General features: G+C 31.6%; 1 protein-coding gene across 13 annotated transcripts in view; it reads right to left on the bottom strand.

The window, feature by feature from the left end:
* Positions 1-15,503, bottom strand: part of LOC127700046 (myotubularin-related protein 14-like) — a 36,609-nt gene that overhangs the window by 17,904 nt on the left and 3,202 nt on the right. For 2 of the 13 annotated variants that reach the window (XM_052203489.1, XM_052203488.1), the window contains exons 2-9: positions 12,283-12,339; positions 11,378-11,484; positions 10,436-10,544; positions 8,807-8,882; positions 4,614-4,779; positions 2,809-2,882; positions 1,942-2,012; positions 889-966 (exon numbers count right to left, since the gene is read on the bottom strand). In XM_052203489.1, the coding sequence (XP_052059449.1) occupies positions 889-966; positions 1,942-2,012; positions 2,809-2,882; positions 4,614-4,779; positions 8,807-8,882; positions 10,436-10,544; positions 11,378-11,484; positions 12,283-12,339 (738 nt within the window). The other 11 variants (XM_052203501.1, XM_052203491.1, XM_052203500.1 and 8 more) reach the window with 11 other exon arrangements.

The following is a 15,503-nucleotide window of genomic DNA, read 5'->3' as shown; positions in this document are numbered from 1 at the left end:
TGTGGCTTCCCAGATTGCAGGAATATTCTGACAAATTTTATCTAAATTGTCTTATGGAAAACCACATGGTAAAAAGGTCTAAAAAGATAAAGAAAGTAATAACAAAAAAAACATTCAGTCACAGAATTTCAGTCATTTCAACCAAATTAAGCCTATCTAGCAGTTTATAAAATCATATGTGTTATGTAGAATTTTATTAAATTAACTCCCCTCTTTTCCAATACAATTATGTAAAGGAATTATATATCCAGTTTTACTTTTTTCTTACTTTAAATGAGTTTTAAGATAAGGAAACTCCTATACCAGATCTAACTGTCTAAAAATAACCAGACAATGTTTGTCTGTTATTTAGGTATTCCCCAGTATTTTCCCCGCCAAAAGAGATCATGTGACATTGTTGTCAACAAAAGGACCATGTGGTCAGGGAATCCGAATGTTTTTTGGATTACTGCTTTTATTAATCTAGTTAGGATATAAACATTCCATTTAAGATATAGTCAAACATATGCATCTATAAAATAACTGTAGTTTGCAAACAAGTTTTACTTTTCAAATTGAAGAAACTGGGTCATGATTGTTCATTGGTTGTTACCTTGTTCAACCACGCGAGACCATGTAAATAATATAATCAGCTGTCAGTGTACATCCCTTGAGGCAATTAACAATAATTCGACTTCTTAATTGCCACTGACATGATAATTGGATTAGGGATATCTGAAATTTAACTTCAATCTATTGAACTTTCAAGTGTGGCGGACAATAAAATAAGCGTGGTGCTGGGAATTTTAACGTGGTGCTAGAAATTTTAGCGTGGTGCACCGCCATCCTTAAATAGGTTGTGGTGATCCCTGTCATACTATAGTAATCTTAATGAAAAAAAATATTTACTCTGTACTTTGTCCAATCTAAACCTAACTGTGCAAACAATGGATCATTTGGTACATCTAACACTGCATCCACAAAATCCTATAATCAAAATAAAACACACTGGAATAGGTCATACATTCTTTTTGCAGAATATTGTGGATTCATTATTATCTGGGACACCAATTTTCAAGGAATTCGTGGATATAAGTGAACAAGGAATTTCAATGTTCTTCAAGGTACAAATTTTCTATAGGCTTGTATGCAGACTTTTGACAAAACCACAAAATCAAATATCCACGATATAATTTTTTCTCAATCCATGAAAATCTGTACAAAAAATAACATCTTATAATCAGCTATATTGTGTTGTTACGCCACAATCTCAATGGTAATAAGAGGGTTTGAGTTAGCTTAAAAAAATATTTAACCCTACATATATATAATTTTTTATATGCCTGTCCAAATCCAGGAGCCTGTAATCCAGTGTTCGTCGTTGTTGTTTCTGTCATGACAATTTTTCATTTTTTGTTGTATTATGAATCGGCCCTTGGTTTTCTCTTCAGAACTGTTTCAGATTTTCTCATTCTTGGGCCTTGTATAGATTACTATAATTTTGTTGTGTGGGTTTTGCTTATTGTTGAACGCCATAAGGTGACATGTAATTGTTCACATCTTTGTCCCTTGATCTTGAAGGATAGTTGTCTCATTGTTCTTTATTTTAAATGACCTCATATTCAGTTTTAGTAACTTGTAATGCACTAGTTAAGATTCCTGTATAAATATACCAGAATAGAATGATTGATTGTTTGTGTTAAATACCTTTTTCAGCATTATTGGCAATATCACGGCAGCCATATTTTTTCGGTGGAGCAATATGGAGTGCCCAGAGATAACCACTGACCTTCAGCAGGAAAACTGACAATCCAAGTCAATAAAGATTGGAGTTAAACGCCCCTACCCCGTTCGGGTTCAAACTCACGACATCATTGTTGATAGGCTAGTGATACAGTAGAGGAACTACTTAGACCACTTGGCTACCCAGGCCCCATTACAAGATTGATGTTTTATACCAACCTGACTCCAGTCAAACATCATTGTCTCCCCTGTATAGCTGTTATCCTTCCATTCCTTGAAGAATTCACAACCTGAAATGTACTTTTATATCAGATAGGATACTTGTAAGAGAGTAATCACTTAACTAAAAGGAAACTAGAACTGACACATTATTCGAAGAGAAAAAGTCCCAATAAAGCTTACAAATGGACATGTCATTAGTTAATAATTTTCAACCATATAGGATTATGGTACGACTCCAACATACATATTCTAGCAACAAAGTTTGTATTGTGTGTATTGATATGGAAACTTTCTAAATGAATAACTGTATAACCAGAAACTAAATTGAACACTTGTATACGGATATAAAAGAAAAATTCTTTAGTTGTTAAATCTGTGAAATCTGAACAGGTTATGACCAAAAATTGTTGTCTGCTTCCCGACCTACACAATGTTTGATCACCATCCCCAAAACATTTTATTGCTTTGCCAAAAATTAAGAAATAGCATTTCGTGATGTTAGAGTAGACTTGGAATCCAATTTCTTTTGACTTTAGTCAAATAAGTACTCAAATTGAACAAAATTGAGTGAAAAGTTGTCATACCATTGGAAATTACATAAATTTGATCATGCATATATATGAATTACCAGATGCTCTTGATTTTTCAAGATTCGCCAATAAAAAAAATATAGTTAAATACAACAGGAGACAGGAACAAATGGCATTTTACCTCAGCACAGAGAGGCGACTAGCATTATGATACTGACATAACTACTGTATTCATGATAAGTAACAAACACAATAATGCAAAAGGAGACTAACAGCAGAAGCATTATGAAATTTATTTATCAAATTGGTATGAGTGAATTCAGCTATCAGATACCTGGATATGGTGTGGTTAAAATATGGAAATCTGCATATCTGTTCTCTTTGTCCACTTTTTCTGATGAAGTAACGCTGAAAGTACATTATCTTGATTTATATCACATATAAGAAATGTACACTTTGCAGCCAGAGAAGGACCATATAATTTTTTGGAATAATTTATTCATTGATAATTGTTAATAATAATAATTGTTGATAATAAGAACATATAGTATCCCAACAATAGTCATGATAGGTTAACTCAATGCAATTCCTTCAAATTTTTAATTATTTACTATGGTAGACATTTTAATCTCTTTTCACAGGTACCAATACATATTACAATGAAATATTGGATGGGGGTCACATAGCAAATACAAACTTGCTGTTTTGTTATAACTGATTTATATCCATACTACTAAAATAATGAGGTCCAATTTGTTAGCCGGCATGACGTAATAAACTGCTTCGCTGAGCGAAGCTGGATACGCCCGCAGAGGTCCAACCCTGAACAGTTGGGGCAAAAATGGACACAATATTCAAGCTTGATACAGGTCTGAATTTGAATTGTAATATAATATTTGATATATTATAGGTTTCTGAATAAATGTAGTCAAAGAACTTGAAATTGGTTATATGAAAGATTTCTTGCTGTTGTGCAATACACTGTGCTGTTGCGCAATACTTAGTAAATCTGATGTCAGACTATAAACAAATAAAATCTTATAACTCGGAAATGTGAAATTGAAAATTTATAAAAATCAAAAGGGAGCTTACAAAAATAGATATAAACAATTTACAAAAGTTTCATAAAAAATGCTGAAAGCATTTTTGAATTATTGTCCGAAAACTGGAAAATCCCCCTTTAATCGGAAACATATGGTCTGAAATTTTTATAAAAATCAAAAGGGAGCTCATGTCGATAGAAATAAACAATTCACCAAAGTTTCTTGCAAATTGGTGAAATTGTTTTTGAGCTATCGTCCGAAAACTGGAAAATCCCCCCTTTTTTAATGAATAAAACCCCAAAACTCAGAAATGGTAAATCTGAAATTTATAAAAAACGAAAGGGAGCTCACGTCAATAGATATAAACAATTCACCAAAGTATCATGCATATTGGAGAAAGAGTTTTTGAATTAATGTCAGACATGTTGACAACGGAGGGACAGACGGACGGTCAACAGTATACCATAATACGTCCCGTAAACGGGTGTATAAAAAATGACGAATCAAAGAATTCAACTTTATATATAACTAATATAGGACATCGTCATTATACAGGGATTGACACCACTAAATTTAATCATTGACCAAAAAAATACAAGTATTTTCCAGTTGTAGTAAGAAAACCAGGACCGATTCAAATAGAAAGATTTGGAAGCAGAGAAAACTGTGCACCTTATAATCAGCATGACTTTATCAAATGACAATACAAATACTAAAATTCCAGGCTGAAAATAATGCGTAGGTAGTTTAATTCAGTCATGGACCCGCGATGTTGCTGGCGTGTTCTAGTTCTATTCATATTTACAATCTGTAAAAATATACACTAAATTGCTTAATAGAAGTATATTCTTACTACAGATCTCAAGACTTACAAAATATTGTCACATAAATAGCTTGAGGTAGCTTCAAAATATATTTACATAATTTCTGCCTGATTAAGTCTATTTTCAATAAAAAAAAACCCCAGCTCCTTGTAAAATTTAAACTGGACTATTTGCAAGAAAATAAGGGCTAGGTTGAGGTGTTTTCACTGTAATTCATGTGCTCTCATCATTTTGTTTTACAGTGACCAAATAAATTAATCATGAACTCTTACTTCATTCCAAATTTGACTTTTTTCTTTTCTACCATTAAATCACAGATGTATTTTACAGAGAGATTTTTTAATAACTTCTTATCTTGTCCACGTAGTCTGTCAAACATCTGCAGCTCTGGTTCTTCCTCCTCTGGACTAGACATGGGCCCTAAGCTTGCCTCAGGACCTACAATATTTATAATCCTAAGAGTTTAATTTTATATGCTGAAAGTATCACAAAGCATGACAAATGAAAACTTTTACAAGCCATTTAATTCTGTGTAAAATTCCCTTTAAAAAAATAAACATAATTACACTTTTCTTGCTTAAAAGCAATAGAATGTTGCTAAATAAGAATTTTTCATAAATCTTAAATTTTTCTGGATGATAAATATTGTGCCCACCTGAAATTATCATACTGTTAGGACTAATACAAGAGAACCTCAACAGTGGTTGTTTTCTAACTTAATGTTTTTGTCTTTTAGAGAATTTGGTGTTGATGGCAGATATTTGATAAGTCTTTGTTAAATTTAATTCAAACTTTTTTATACTTGTGGTATTTATAGCTTGATATAACGTACAGACACGAGTCTATTGTTAAAGACTATTTGTTGGCCTTTAGGTTTTTTTATGGGATTGATTGTGTTTTTGAGTTGCTGTCTCTTTAACATATACCACACATCTTCTTAATTCATATAAGAATAACCATAGTGCTATTTTCTTTTTTTACTAAAGGTAATATACTCATGGAACTATTCATGTTGATGCATTCTTAATAAAATGCTTCGCTGGGGCGCAGCTTGATACGACCGCAGAGGTCGAACCCTGAACAGTTGGGGCAAGTATGGACACAACATTCAAGCTTGATACAGCTCTGAATTTGGATTGTTATTAAATATTTGACACAGCATAGGTTTCTGACACAGAAAGAATGTGGTCTAAGAACTTGAATTTTTTTAATTTACCTATTATGGTCCAATGTCCAAAATCAAAATACATGGTTAGATTCAGCATATCAAAGAACCCCATATTTTCAATTTTTGTTGAAATCAAACAAAGTTTAATTTTGGACCCCAACTTGGACAAACTTGAAAACTGGGCCCATAATCAAAAATCTAAACACATGTTTAGATTCAGCATATCAAAGAACCCCAATAATTCAATTTTTGCTAAAATCAAACTAAGTTTAATTTTGGACCCTTTGGACCTTAATGTAGACCAATTTAAAAAACGGGACTTAAAATTAAAAATCTAAATACACAGTTAGATTTGGAATATCAAAGAACCCCAATAATTCAATTTTTGATGAAATCAAACAAAGTTTAATTTTAGACCCTTTTGACCTCAATATGAACCAATTTGATAGCGGGGCCCACAAAAAAAAAATCTAAATTCATGGTTAGATTCAGCATATCAAAGAACCCCATATATTCAATTTTTGTTGAAATAAAAAAAAGTTTAATTTTGGACCCCAACTTGGACAAACTTGAAAACTGGGCCCATAATCAAAAATCTAATCACATGTTTAGATTTAGCATATCAAAGAACCCTAAGAATTCAATTTTTGTTAAAATCAAACTAAGTTTAATTTTGGACCCTTTGGACCTCAATGAAGACCAATTTTAAAAAATGGGACCCAAATTAAAAATCTAAAAACACGGTTAGATTTGGCATATCAAAGAACCCCAATAATTCAATTTTTGATGAAATCAAACAAAGTTTAATTTTAGACCCTTTTGACCTCAATATGAACCAATTTGATAGCGAGGCCCACAAATAAAAAATCTAAATACATGGTTAGATTCAGCATATCAAAGAACCTCATATATTCAATTTTTGTTGAAATCAAACAAAGTTTAATTTTGGACCCCAATTTGGACCAACTTGAAAACTGGGCCCATAATCAAAAATCTAAATACATGTTTAGATTCAGCATATCAAAGAACCCCATATATTCAATTTTTGTTGAAATCAAACAAAGTTTAAATACTGGACCCTATCTTGGACCAACTTGAAAACTGGGCCCATAATCAAAAATCTAAACACATGTTTAGATTAAGCATATCAAAGAACCCCAAGAATTCAATTTTTGTTAAAATCAAACTAAGTTTAATTTTGGACCCTTTGGACCTCAATGAAGACCAATTTTAAAAAATGGGACCCAAATTAAAAATCTAAAAACACGGTTAGATTTGGCATATCAAAGAACCCCAATAATTCAATTTTTGATGAAATCAAACAAAGTTTTATTTTAGACCCTTTTGACCTCAATATGAACCAATTTGATAGCGGGGCCCACAAATAAAAAATCTAAATACATGGTTAGATTCAGCATATCAAAGAACCTCATATATTCAATTTTTGTTACTATCAAACAAAGTTTAATTTTGGACCCCAATTTGGACCAACTTGAAAACTGGGCCCATAATCAAAAATCTAAATACATGTTTAGATTCAGCATATCAAAGAACCCCATATATTCAATTTTTGTTGAAATCAAACAAAGTTTAAATACTGGACCCTATCTTGGACCAACTTGAAAACTGGGCCCATAATCAAGAATCTAAACACATGTTTAGATTCAGCATATCAAAGAACCCCAAGAATTCAATTTTTGTTAAAATCAAACTAAGTTTAATTTTGGACCCTTTGGACCTTAATGTAGACCAATTTAAAAAACAGGACCCAAAATTAAAAATCTAAATACACGGTTAGATTTGGAATATCAAAGAACCCCAATAATTCAATTTTAGATGAAATCAAACAAAGTTTAATTTTGGACCCTTTTGACCTCAATATGAACCAATTTGATAACGGGGTCCACAAATAAAAAATCTAAATACATGTTTAGATTCAGCATATCAAAGAACCCCATATATTCAATTTTTGTTGAAATCAAACAAAGTTTAATTTTGGACCCCAATTTGGACCAACTTGAAAACTGGGCCAAAAATCAAAAATCTAAATACATGTTTAGATTCAGCATATCAAAGAACCTCATGTATTCAATTTTTGCTAAAATCAAACAAAGTTTAATTTTGGACCCTTTGGACCTTAATGTAGACCAATTTGAAAACTGGACCCAAAATTAAAAATCTAAATACACTGTTAGATTCGGCATAACAAATAAATAAATGTGATCAAAGATTTTACAAATCTAATGCGCCATACTGTGCAATTAAAGATTACTTCTTGAATTTTTTCAATATTTGAAATTTGAAAAAAAAATAATATTTGAAGAATAATTCTTTTTAATTTCTGAAATCTGAAATGAGAAAAAATTGACCCCCCACAATTTCTTTTTATCCCCCCCCCCCTTTTTTCCCCAAAAAAATTCTTTCCCTCAAGATATGGTCATAATCTCAATTCAAATTTCCAATGGAGTTGGCAACCATAATTACCCATTTAAATTTACCATAGTGCTAACTTAATCTATTTTATAATAGAATTAAAAATATAGTGTCAAATCTTTCATATGGATTTTTTTATAAAAAAAAAAGATGCAACATTTGCAGATATTTTTACTGGTCTTCCTTTATAAATATGTATTTCTTTAAACATAATTTAAAAGCAGTGTAAGGGAAGTAATCAAAACGTTGTATTTGGATTACCTCCCTTACACTGTTTTAAATTATCTTTATTGTTCATTAACCATTACTTTATACATAATTTAAAAGCAGTGTAAGGGAGATAATTTCAATGATGTATTTGATTTATCTCCCTTACACTGCTTTAAATTATGTTTTGTACTAAAGTATTTGTCCATTAACCAGGACAACCTTGTTTTTCCCCCTTTTTTGCCCCTAATTCCTAAACGGTTTGAGCCATAACCCCCCAAAGCAAATCCTAACCATCCCTTTGTGGTATGGAAACTTGTAGTATAATTTCAGAGAGATCCATACACCGTTCCACAGTAATTGTCTGGAAACTAGAAAATGCTTATTTTTGGCCCCTTTTTGGCCCCTAATTCCTTAACTGTTGGTACCATAACCCCCAAAATCAATCCCAACCTTCCTTTTGTGGTATTTAACCTTATGGTCAAATTTCAAAAAGATCCATTCACTTAAACTAAAGTTAGAGTGCGAAAACCAATGTGTCTTCGGACGACGACGCCAACGTCATACCAATATACGACCACAAAATTTTTTTGCGGTCGTATAAAAATGTCTTCCTCAAATCATGAGCTTCAGGTGATATCTGTAACATACGAGTACCTGAGAAGAGGAAATCTAAACCGGATCTACCATACATCTCTGCACCACTAGCCAATGTAGCAGATCTACATACATGCTGAAATACATAAATAATTATTTTATTAGATAGCTAAAGTACTTTGTATCAAGTGCTATCTTGTAATGCTTGGATAAGAGGGGGCTTGGAATTGATGCAAGGTAAGATGAAAATTTTGTATTGCCTGCATATTTTACATCTTGATATGGTGCCTTGCCATTGGATTTGATTTACTGCTATCAAAGGATGAAATGGATATTACCAATCATCATCTAAAGCAATCTTTGATAAAACAGAAAACAATTAGACAATATGAATGAAATCTCTGTGCTTTGTTGTTTTTAGCCTGTACTTACATGAGGCTTCATATTTTATGAAAATAGGTTACCCTTCTGAAGCAAACTACAATGAATTAAATAGTAAACCATTTTCAATTTTGAAGTATATACATTATGAACTATTTGTAATGGCTATATGTTTTATTAATGCATTTCAAGTGACTAATATCTGACCTACTTTGTAAATAAAGTGAAATAATGTAAGAACAAATGTATTTGGACATCTATTTTAAATTTCTTATGACATACCTTTCCTTCATACATAATAACAGGCACAGCAAATCTAGATCTACATCTATGACATACCTTTCCTTCATACATAATAACAGGCACAGCAAATCTAGATCTACATATATGACATACCTTTCCTTCATACATAATAACAGGCACAGCAAATCTAGATCTACATCTATGACATACCTTTCCCTCATACATAATAACAGGCACAGCAAATCTAGATCTACATCTATGACATACCTTTCCTTCATACATAATAACAGGCACAGTAAATCTAGATCTACATCTATGACATACCTTTCCCTCAAACATAATAACAGGCACAGCAAATCTAGATCTACATCTATGACATACCTTTCCTTCATACATAATAACAGGCACAGCAAATCTAGATCTACATCTATGACATACCTTTCCTTCATACATAATAACAGGCACGGCAAATCTAGATCTACATCTATGACATACCTTTCCTTCATACATAATAACAGGCACAGCAAATCTAGATCTACATCTATGACATACCTTTCCTTCATACATAATAACAGGCACAGCAAATCTAGATCTACATCTATGACATACCTTTCCTTCATACATAATAACAGGCACAGCAAATCTAGATCTACATATATGACATACCTTTCCTTCATACATAATAACAGGCACAGCAAATCTAGATCTACATCTATGACATACCTTTCCCTCATACATAATAACAGGCACAGCAAATCTAGATCTACATCTATGACATACCTTTCCTTCATACATAATAACAGGCACAGTAAATCTAGATCTACATCTATGACATACCTTTCCCTCAAACATAATAACAGGCACAGCAAATCTAGATCTACATCTATGACATACCTTTCCTTCATACATAATAACAGGCACAGCAAATCTAGATCTACATCTATGACATACCTTTCCTTCATACATAATAACAGGCACGGCAAATCTAGATCTACATCTATGACATACCTTTCCTTCATACATAATAACAGGCACATCAAATGTAGATCTACATCTATGACATACCTTTCCCTCATACATAATAACAGGCACAGCAAATCTAGATCTACATCTGGCATATCTTGCTTGTTTAATTAATTCTCTCATCTGAGTTGTGTCATATACACTCTCAACTCTGAAAAATTCAAATAGCAGAATATTTTTTAAAATCTTGATTTTAAGGGTAAAAAAAAATGTGCAACTTTCTGACAATTAGTTTTTATCTATTATCAGTTTTCAACACTATTATGAGTATAAGGAATTGTTGAAGATTGTATGATAACCCTTGGATACAAGAATAAAAAGATGTGGTTCTGATTGCCAATGAGACAACTCTCCGCAAGAGACCAAATGACACAGAAATTAACAACTATAGGTCACCTTATGGCCTTCAACAATGAATAAAACCCATATTGCATAATCAGCTATAAAAAATGACAAATGTGAAACAATTCAAACGAGAAAAGGTATCAATCTTGCATAAGTCAGAAATGACACTTAGTTGAGAACTTTCACTAAATTTTGATTCCACAGTTGTCTATCTTACTAAAAACATGTTACATTTTGTAAGTCATAAAACTGCACTTAATTATCTACAAAATGGTTAATGATAAGTTTATCTTTGTTGTCGGAATCATTCGTAGCAGCCCTTCCACAAAGGTCAACCAATTTCTTCCAGATCAAGGGATAAGAATAAATCCATATACCCCAGCTGCAATTGCAGCGGGATATATTAATCAAGCATGGTGACCCCATGTAATTCTTAATTTTTAGAACTGAAATAAGCAACAACATACTATATTTTTAAAACTGTAACATTAAAATATAATGGTAAATCCAGACATGTGTATAGGACGCATGCATCTAATAAAGTGTTATTTTCATATCAATGTGATACAATTTAGGAATATAATGTTTCATTGGTTTTTTTTATTCTGTTAAAGTTGTCTGTGTATTTAATGGTCTTACCCATGAAAATTATCTTTTTTCTGGTCACCTTCAGTTAACTGGTATTCTAATAATATGATTTTGGAAGGATAATGTCCGCACAGTTCTCCGCTAAAATTAGTTATCACCTGAAACATAGATAATGCAGAACTAAAAATCATATACATTAGAGGTCGTCACTGTCTCTGTAAAATATTTGTCATATTTTGGTTTTAGCTGCTTGATGTTGATGTCAAGCCCTGAGTCTTCAATCATCTTTATTAAATTCATGCAAAACTTGTAGTTTATTTGGAGCAGGAGAACTTACAACTTCGAACAGAAGTTTCATTACTAAAAGAAAAATAGAGAAACTAAGATGTATGCAAGTGGATATGACACTTGTCCATTGTTAAAAGTTGTATGGTGAACCATTTTAAAACCTTTATTTGTTGCTGCCTCATTGAGGTTCAATACCGTAACCAATACGAGTGTCCTTTTATTCACATATATATACATGTACATTGAACATGTGTGCTGTCGTTTTATGTATGTGTAAGCATACATGAAAATTTTTTAAGTTTTAAAAGCAGTTTAAAATTTTTTCAAGAGGGAAAAGGTTCTGGAGTTATTTTTATCAGTCTTAACTTTTTCACAATACCAATTGGTTAAAGAAAAGTTTCTAGTTGCGTTGCAGTTTGAATTCATTTCTTCAAACTGACCAGCTGATGAAATTCAGCCAATTGCTACAGAAAGGTTGTTAGGAAATAGCAAGTGTAATGACCGACTTTCTGTTTTATGAGAAGTTGGGACAAATCAAACACTTATATTACCATAGTTATATCCTACAAACTAGTTTAAAAACAAAATCGGACTTGAATATGAAAACATCCATCTTAATGACAATTTATATGTAATTTGTCTAATCATTGAGTTTATAAAATACTTACAGAATATTTGTAATCTTTAGAAAACAACAACAGACACTTTTCCATGATGAAATCTCCCTGCAAAAAGACAAAACTGTTTAATTAGTGATTGACTCCTTGAGGTAATTTGGAGAAATAATCGATGGATGAACAATTACCATCCAAAGCTAAGTTACATAAATTTCAACCATATCCAACGACCATTGATTTTTTTTTAATTAATGGTCAGGGAAAAATAGTTCATGCATAATCAACAGGGATCACCACAGAATTTTTTTTTATGCTGGAGCTACATGTAGCTTATAGCATGTACAAAGTATAAAGTAATTTTATCCATTAAAATAAATCCATAAATTTGAAACATTTTGTAATAATCTTAAGATACATAGAATGTAAATGTGTGAATAAAAAACATCATGAACATATGTATCTTGATTTTATGATAAAAAATCAAAACTTAATAAACATGATAAAGAACAATTTATTATCCAAAATTTTTAAAAAATCAGGAGAAGCCTTGTTTTCTCCAAGTCTTGTCCCAATTTACACTACAATACAGAAATTCCTGCATACATTATGGACATTTTGCAATTTACAATTTAGTGACAACTTTGTTACTTGGTTTTAGAAATTGGTCAATATTATTAAAAATTTGACCAAATCAGTCAGTGGAAAATCGAATTCATAGTCTAACCTAACGACACAAAACACTATTTCTTTGATAAGTTTTATGGCAAGGCTTTTATATTTTTTGTAAGAAGCCTTCTTAGTTCAAAATCGATTATAATGTCATGTACATGCAGCTTTAAAATAATTTTGCTAAACGCCTTCCTGGAATGAAATAAAAAATATCCTTCTGAGATGTCATAATTACTTGATTTGATTTGATTTTGATTTTTTGGTGTTTTAACGCCACTTTTAAGCACCGCTTTTGGGCTATTTCGTGGCGGCCAGTTTTTATTGGTGGAGGAAGCCGGAGTGCCCTGAGAAAACCACCGACCTTCGATAGGAAAACTGACAATCAATTAAGATTGGATTCGAGTGCACCTGCACGAGCGGGGTTCGAACTCACAACCTCAGTGTTGACTGGCTAGTGATTACAGTAGTTACTACTTAGACCACTAGGCCACCGAGGCCCCCATAATTACTTGAACTACATTTAGAATTAATCGAAACATTCATCATTTTTTGGGGACCAATCTGATTAAAATCATGTGTCAACTGTTTTCCTAACAAGTATCTGACAAAACTCTGTTCTTCTATCTGTTCTGGTAATTATAACATCAGCCAAAGAAACCCCAATATGGAGTGATTTTCTGATTTGGCCGCCCTCAGAATCCCTAATCAAGACCTAATACGTCTATTCAGATAAATTTTTGTCTAATCTCTTTTGTGATTAATGAAATCCCTGCCTACAATTTTTTGAAGGTGTTTATCATTCATATGATAAACCCAGAGGATCTGACACGATATGTCTATTAGCCAGATCGAGCATCAGAGGTTACTCACTAAATCTTTATCCTCAGAGAGCCAGTCACATCGTTAACGTTAAGGAAGAATTTGTTTGCTCTGAGACAGGCCTGGGGCCATTACATTACAATTAATTTGTGATTCTTCCATTACAATTACAATTACATTTTTTCTCACATGTAATGCATTACATTACAATTACTTTGCCTGTGTAATGCATTACATTACACATTACTTTTTCAATATAAAAACATTTAAAAAACAGATTTTTATAAGAAATTGATAAATATGACCGGGGTATATGTACATATATATACAGTGTTATTGACATAGACTTCAAATACTTGAAAAATAAGTCTAGGTTAGTCTATGGAAAGGTATATACTATGAAATTTAGAGCGAGGGGCTTGCCCCGAGCTCTTAATTTCATAGTATATACCTTTTCATAGACTATCCAATTTAGCACATATTTACAACTCGAGTAATCTTTTAATTGGTCTATTGATAGTTTATTTTGGCTGACTACTTGTATCACAGGTGTTTGTAAAAAGGAGCTCATTAACGAAGTTTTGTAAATCTACTCACTAGTATTATTGTAAAATATGTGATTTCAAAAGGCCCTTCACTCCAGAATGAAAAGATGGTAGCGACTGGTGTAAGTATGTATACTGATATAAAGCGGTGTTTTACTATACATGTAAAAGATTTATCAGAATATGTTTATATGTATATATAGGTGGCACATTATCTTCAGACATAATCACAGTTTTTCAATTCATGACATCGTCCTGAACATGCATGAAATATTTGCAACTGGACATTAAGCAACCAATAATCAATAAATCAATTAATTCATGATGAAATAGATCACCTTCTTTAAGAAAGTTTAAAAAATTATCACCAAGTTGCTTTAATTTTCCTGCACAAGGTTTCATAGTACACACTTTTCTGTGTACAAAGTAATTGCATGGATGATACATTATCATAATTTTAAGATATCGTTGTACTCTAATCAAGGTATAAAGAACCATATGTATTACCCTTTATTTAAATAATAAAATTTGCAATTGTCAAAAACAATTTTTAGATCCAAAGATTTTAATAGCAGAATATTTAAAAATCAACGTGAAAACTAATTACAAACTATTTAATTTAATTTGGAACACAGCATTTTATTTCAAAATAGCCAGTGGCAATTTTTGTTTTAAATATCTTGATTACGATACAATGAAATCTTACCCTTGTGGTCATTCATGCGTAGTTACTTAGTACACAGGAAAAGTATGTACTATGAAAATTAGAAGGCAAATATAAGCAATTTGATTGGACGAGAAGTTGTAAGTATGTGCTAAATAATCATATAATTTTGTTTCTAACATTGATCACTTAATCATTAAGACATCATTAGGGGTTTAAAAGGGATATATTAAATGTGCAATTAAAGGATTATCTTGTTAAATGCCTAAGGGCTCTGTGAGGACAAACATAAGTTGAGAAGATTTGATTGCAATAAAAACATTTTGATATTAATTAGGTAAAATAACAACCACAGTTTGGTGTAAAAATGTTGATTGAAATATTCAATCTTTCATTGAAATACATGTAAGGTGGGTATAGAATTAATAAAAAATTTCATCTTCATATTTTGTCCATTCATCTATATAGTTTTGTTTAATAATTATTTTTAGAAGATTTTTTAAGGGCAAACTATCTATAATGATTTAATACAGTAATTAACTGTGATAATAATGTTATTCAATATTTTCTTTTGT

Source organism: Mytilus californianus, unplaced genomic scaffold (genome assembly GCF_021869535.1).
Source record: "Mytilus californianus isolate M0D057914Y unplaced genomic scaffold, xbMytCali1.0.p SCAF_47, whole genome shotgun sequence".
Taxonomy (NCBI): domain Eukaryota; kingdom Metazoa; phylum Mollusca; class Bivalvia; order Mytilida; family Mytilidae; genus Mytilus; species Mytilus californianus.
The sequence above is the reverse complement of the archived record's forward strand: the minus strand, read 5'-3'. Positions and strand labels throughout refer to the sequence as shown.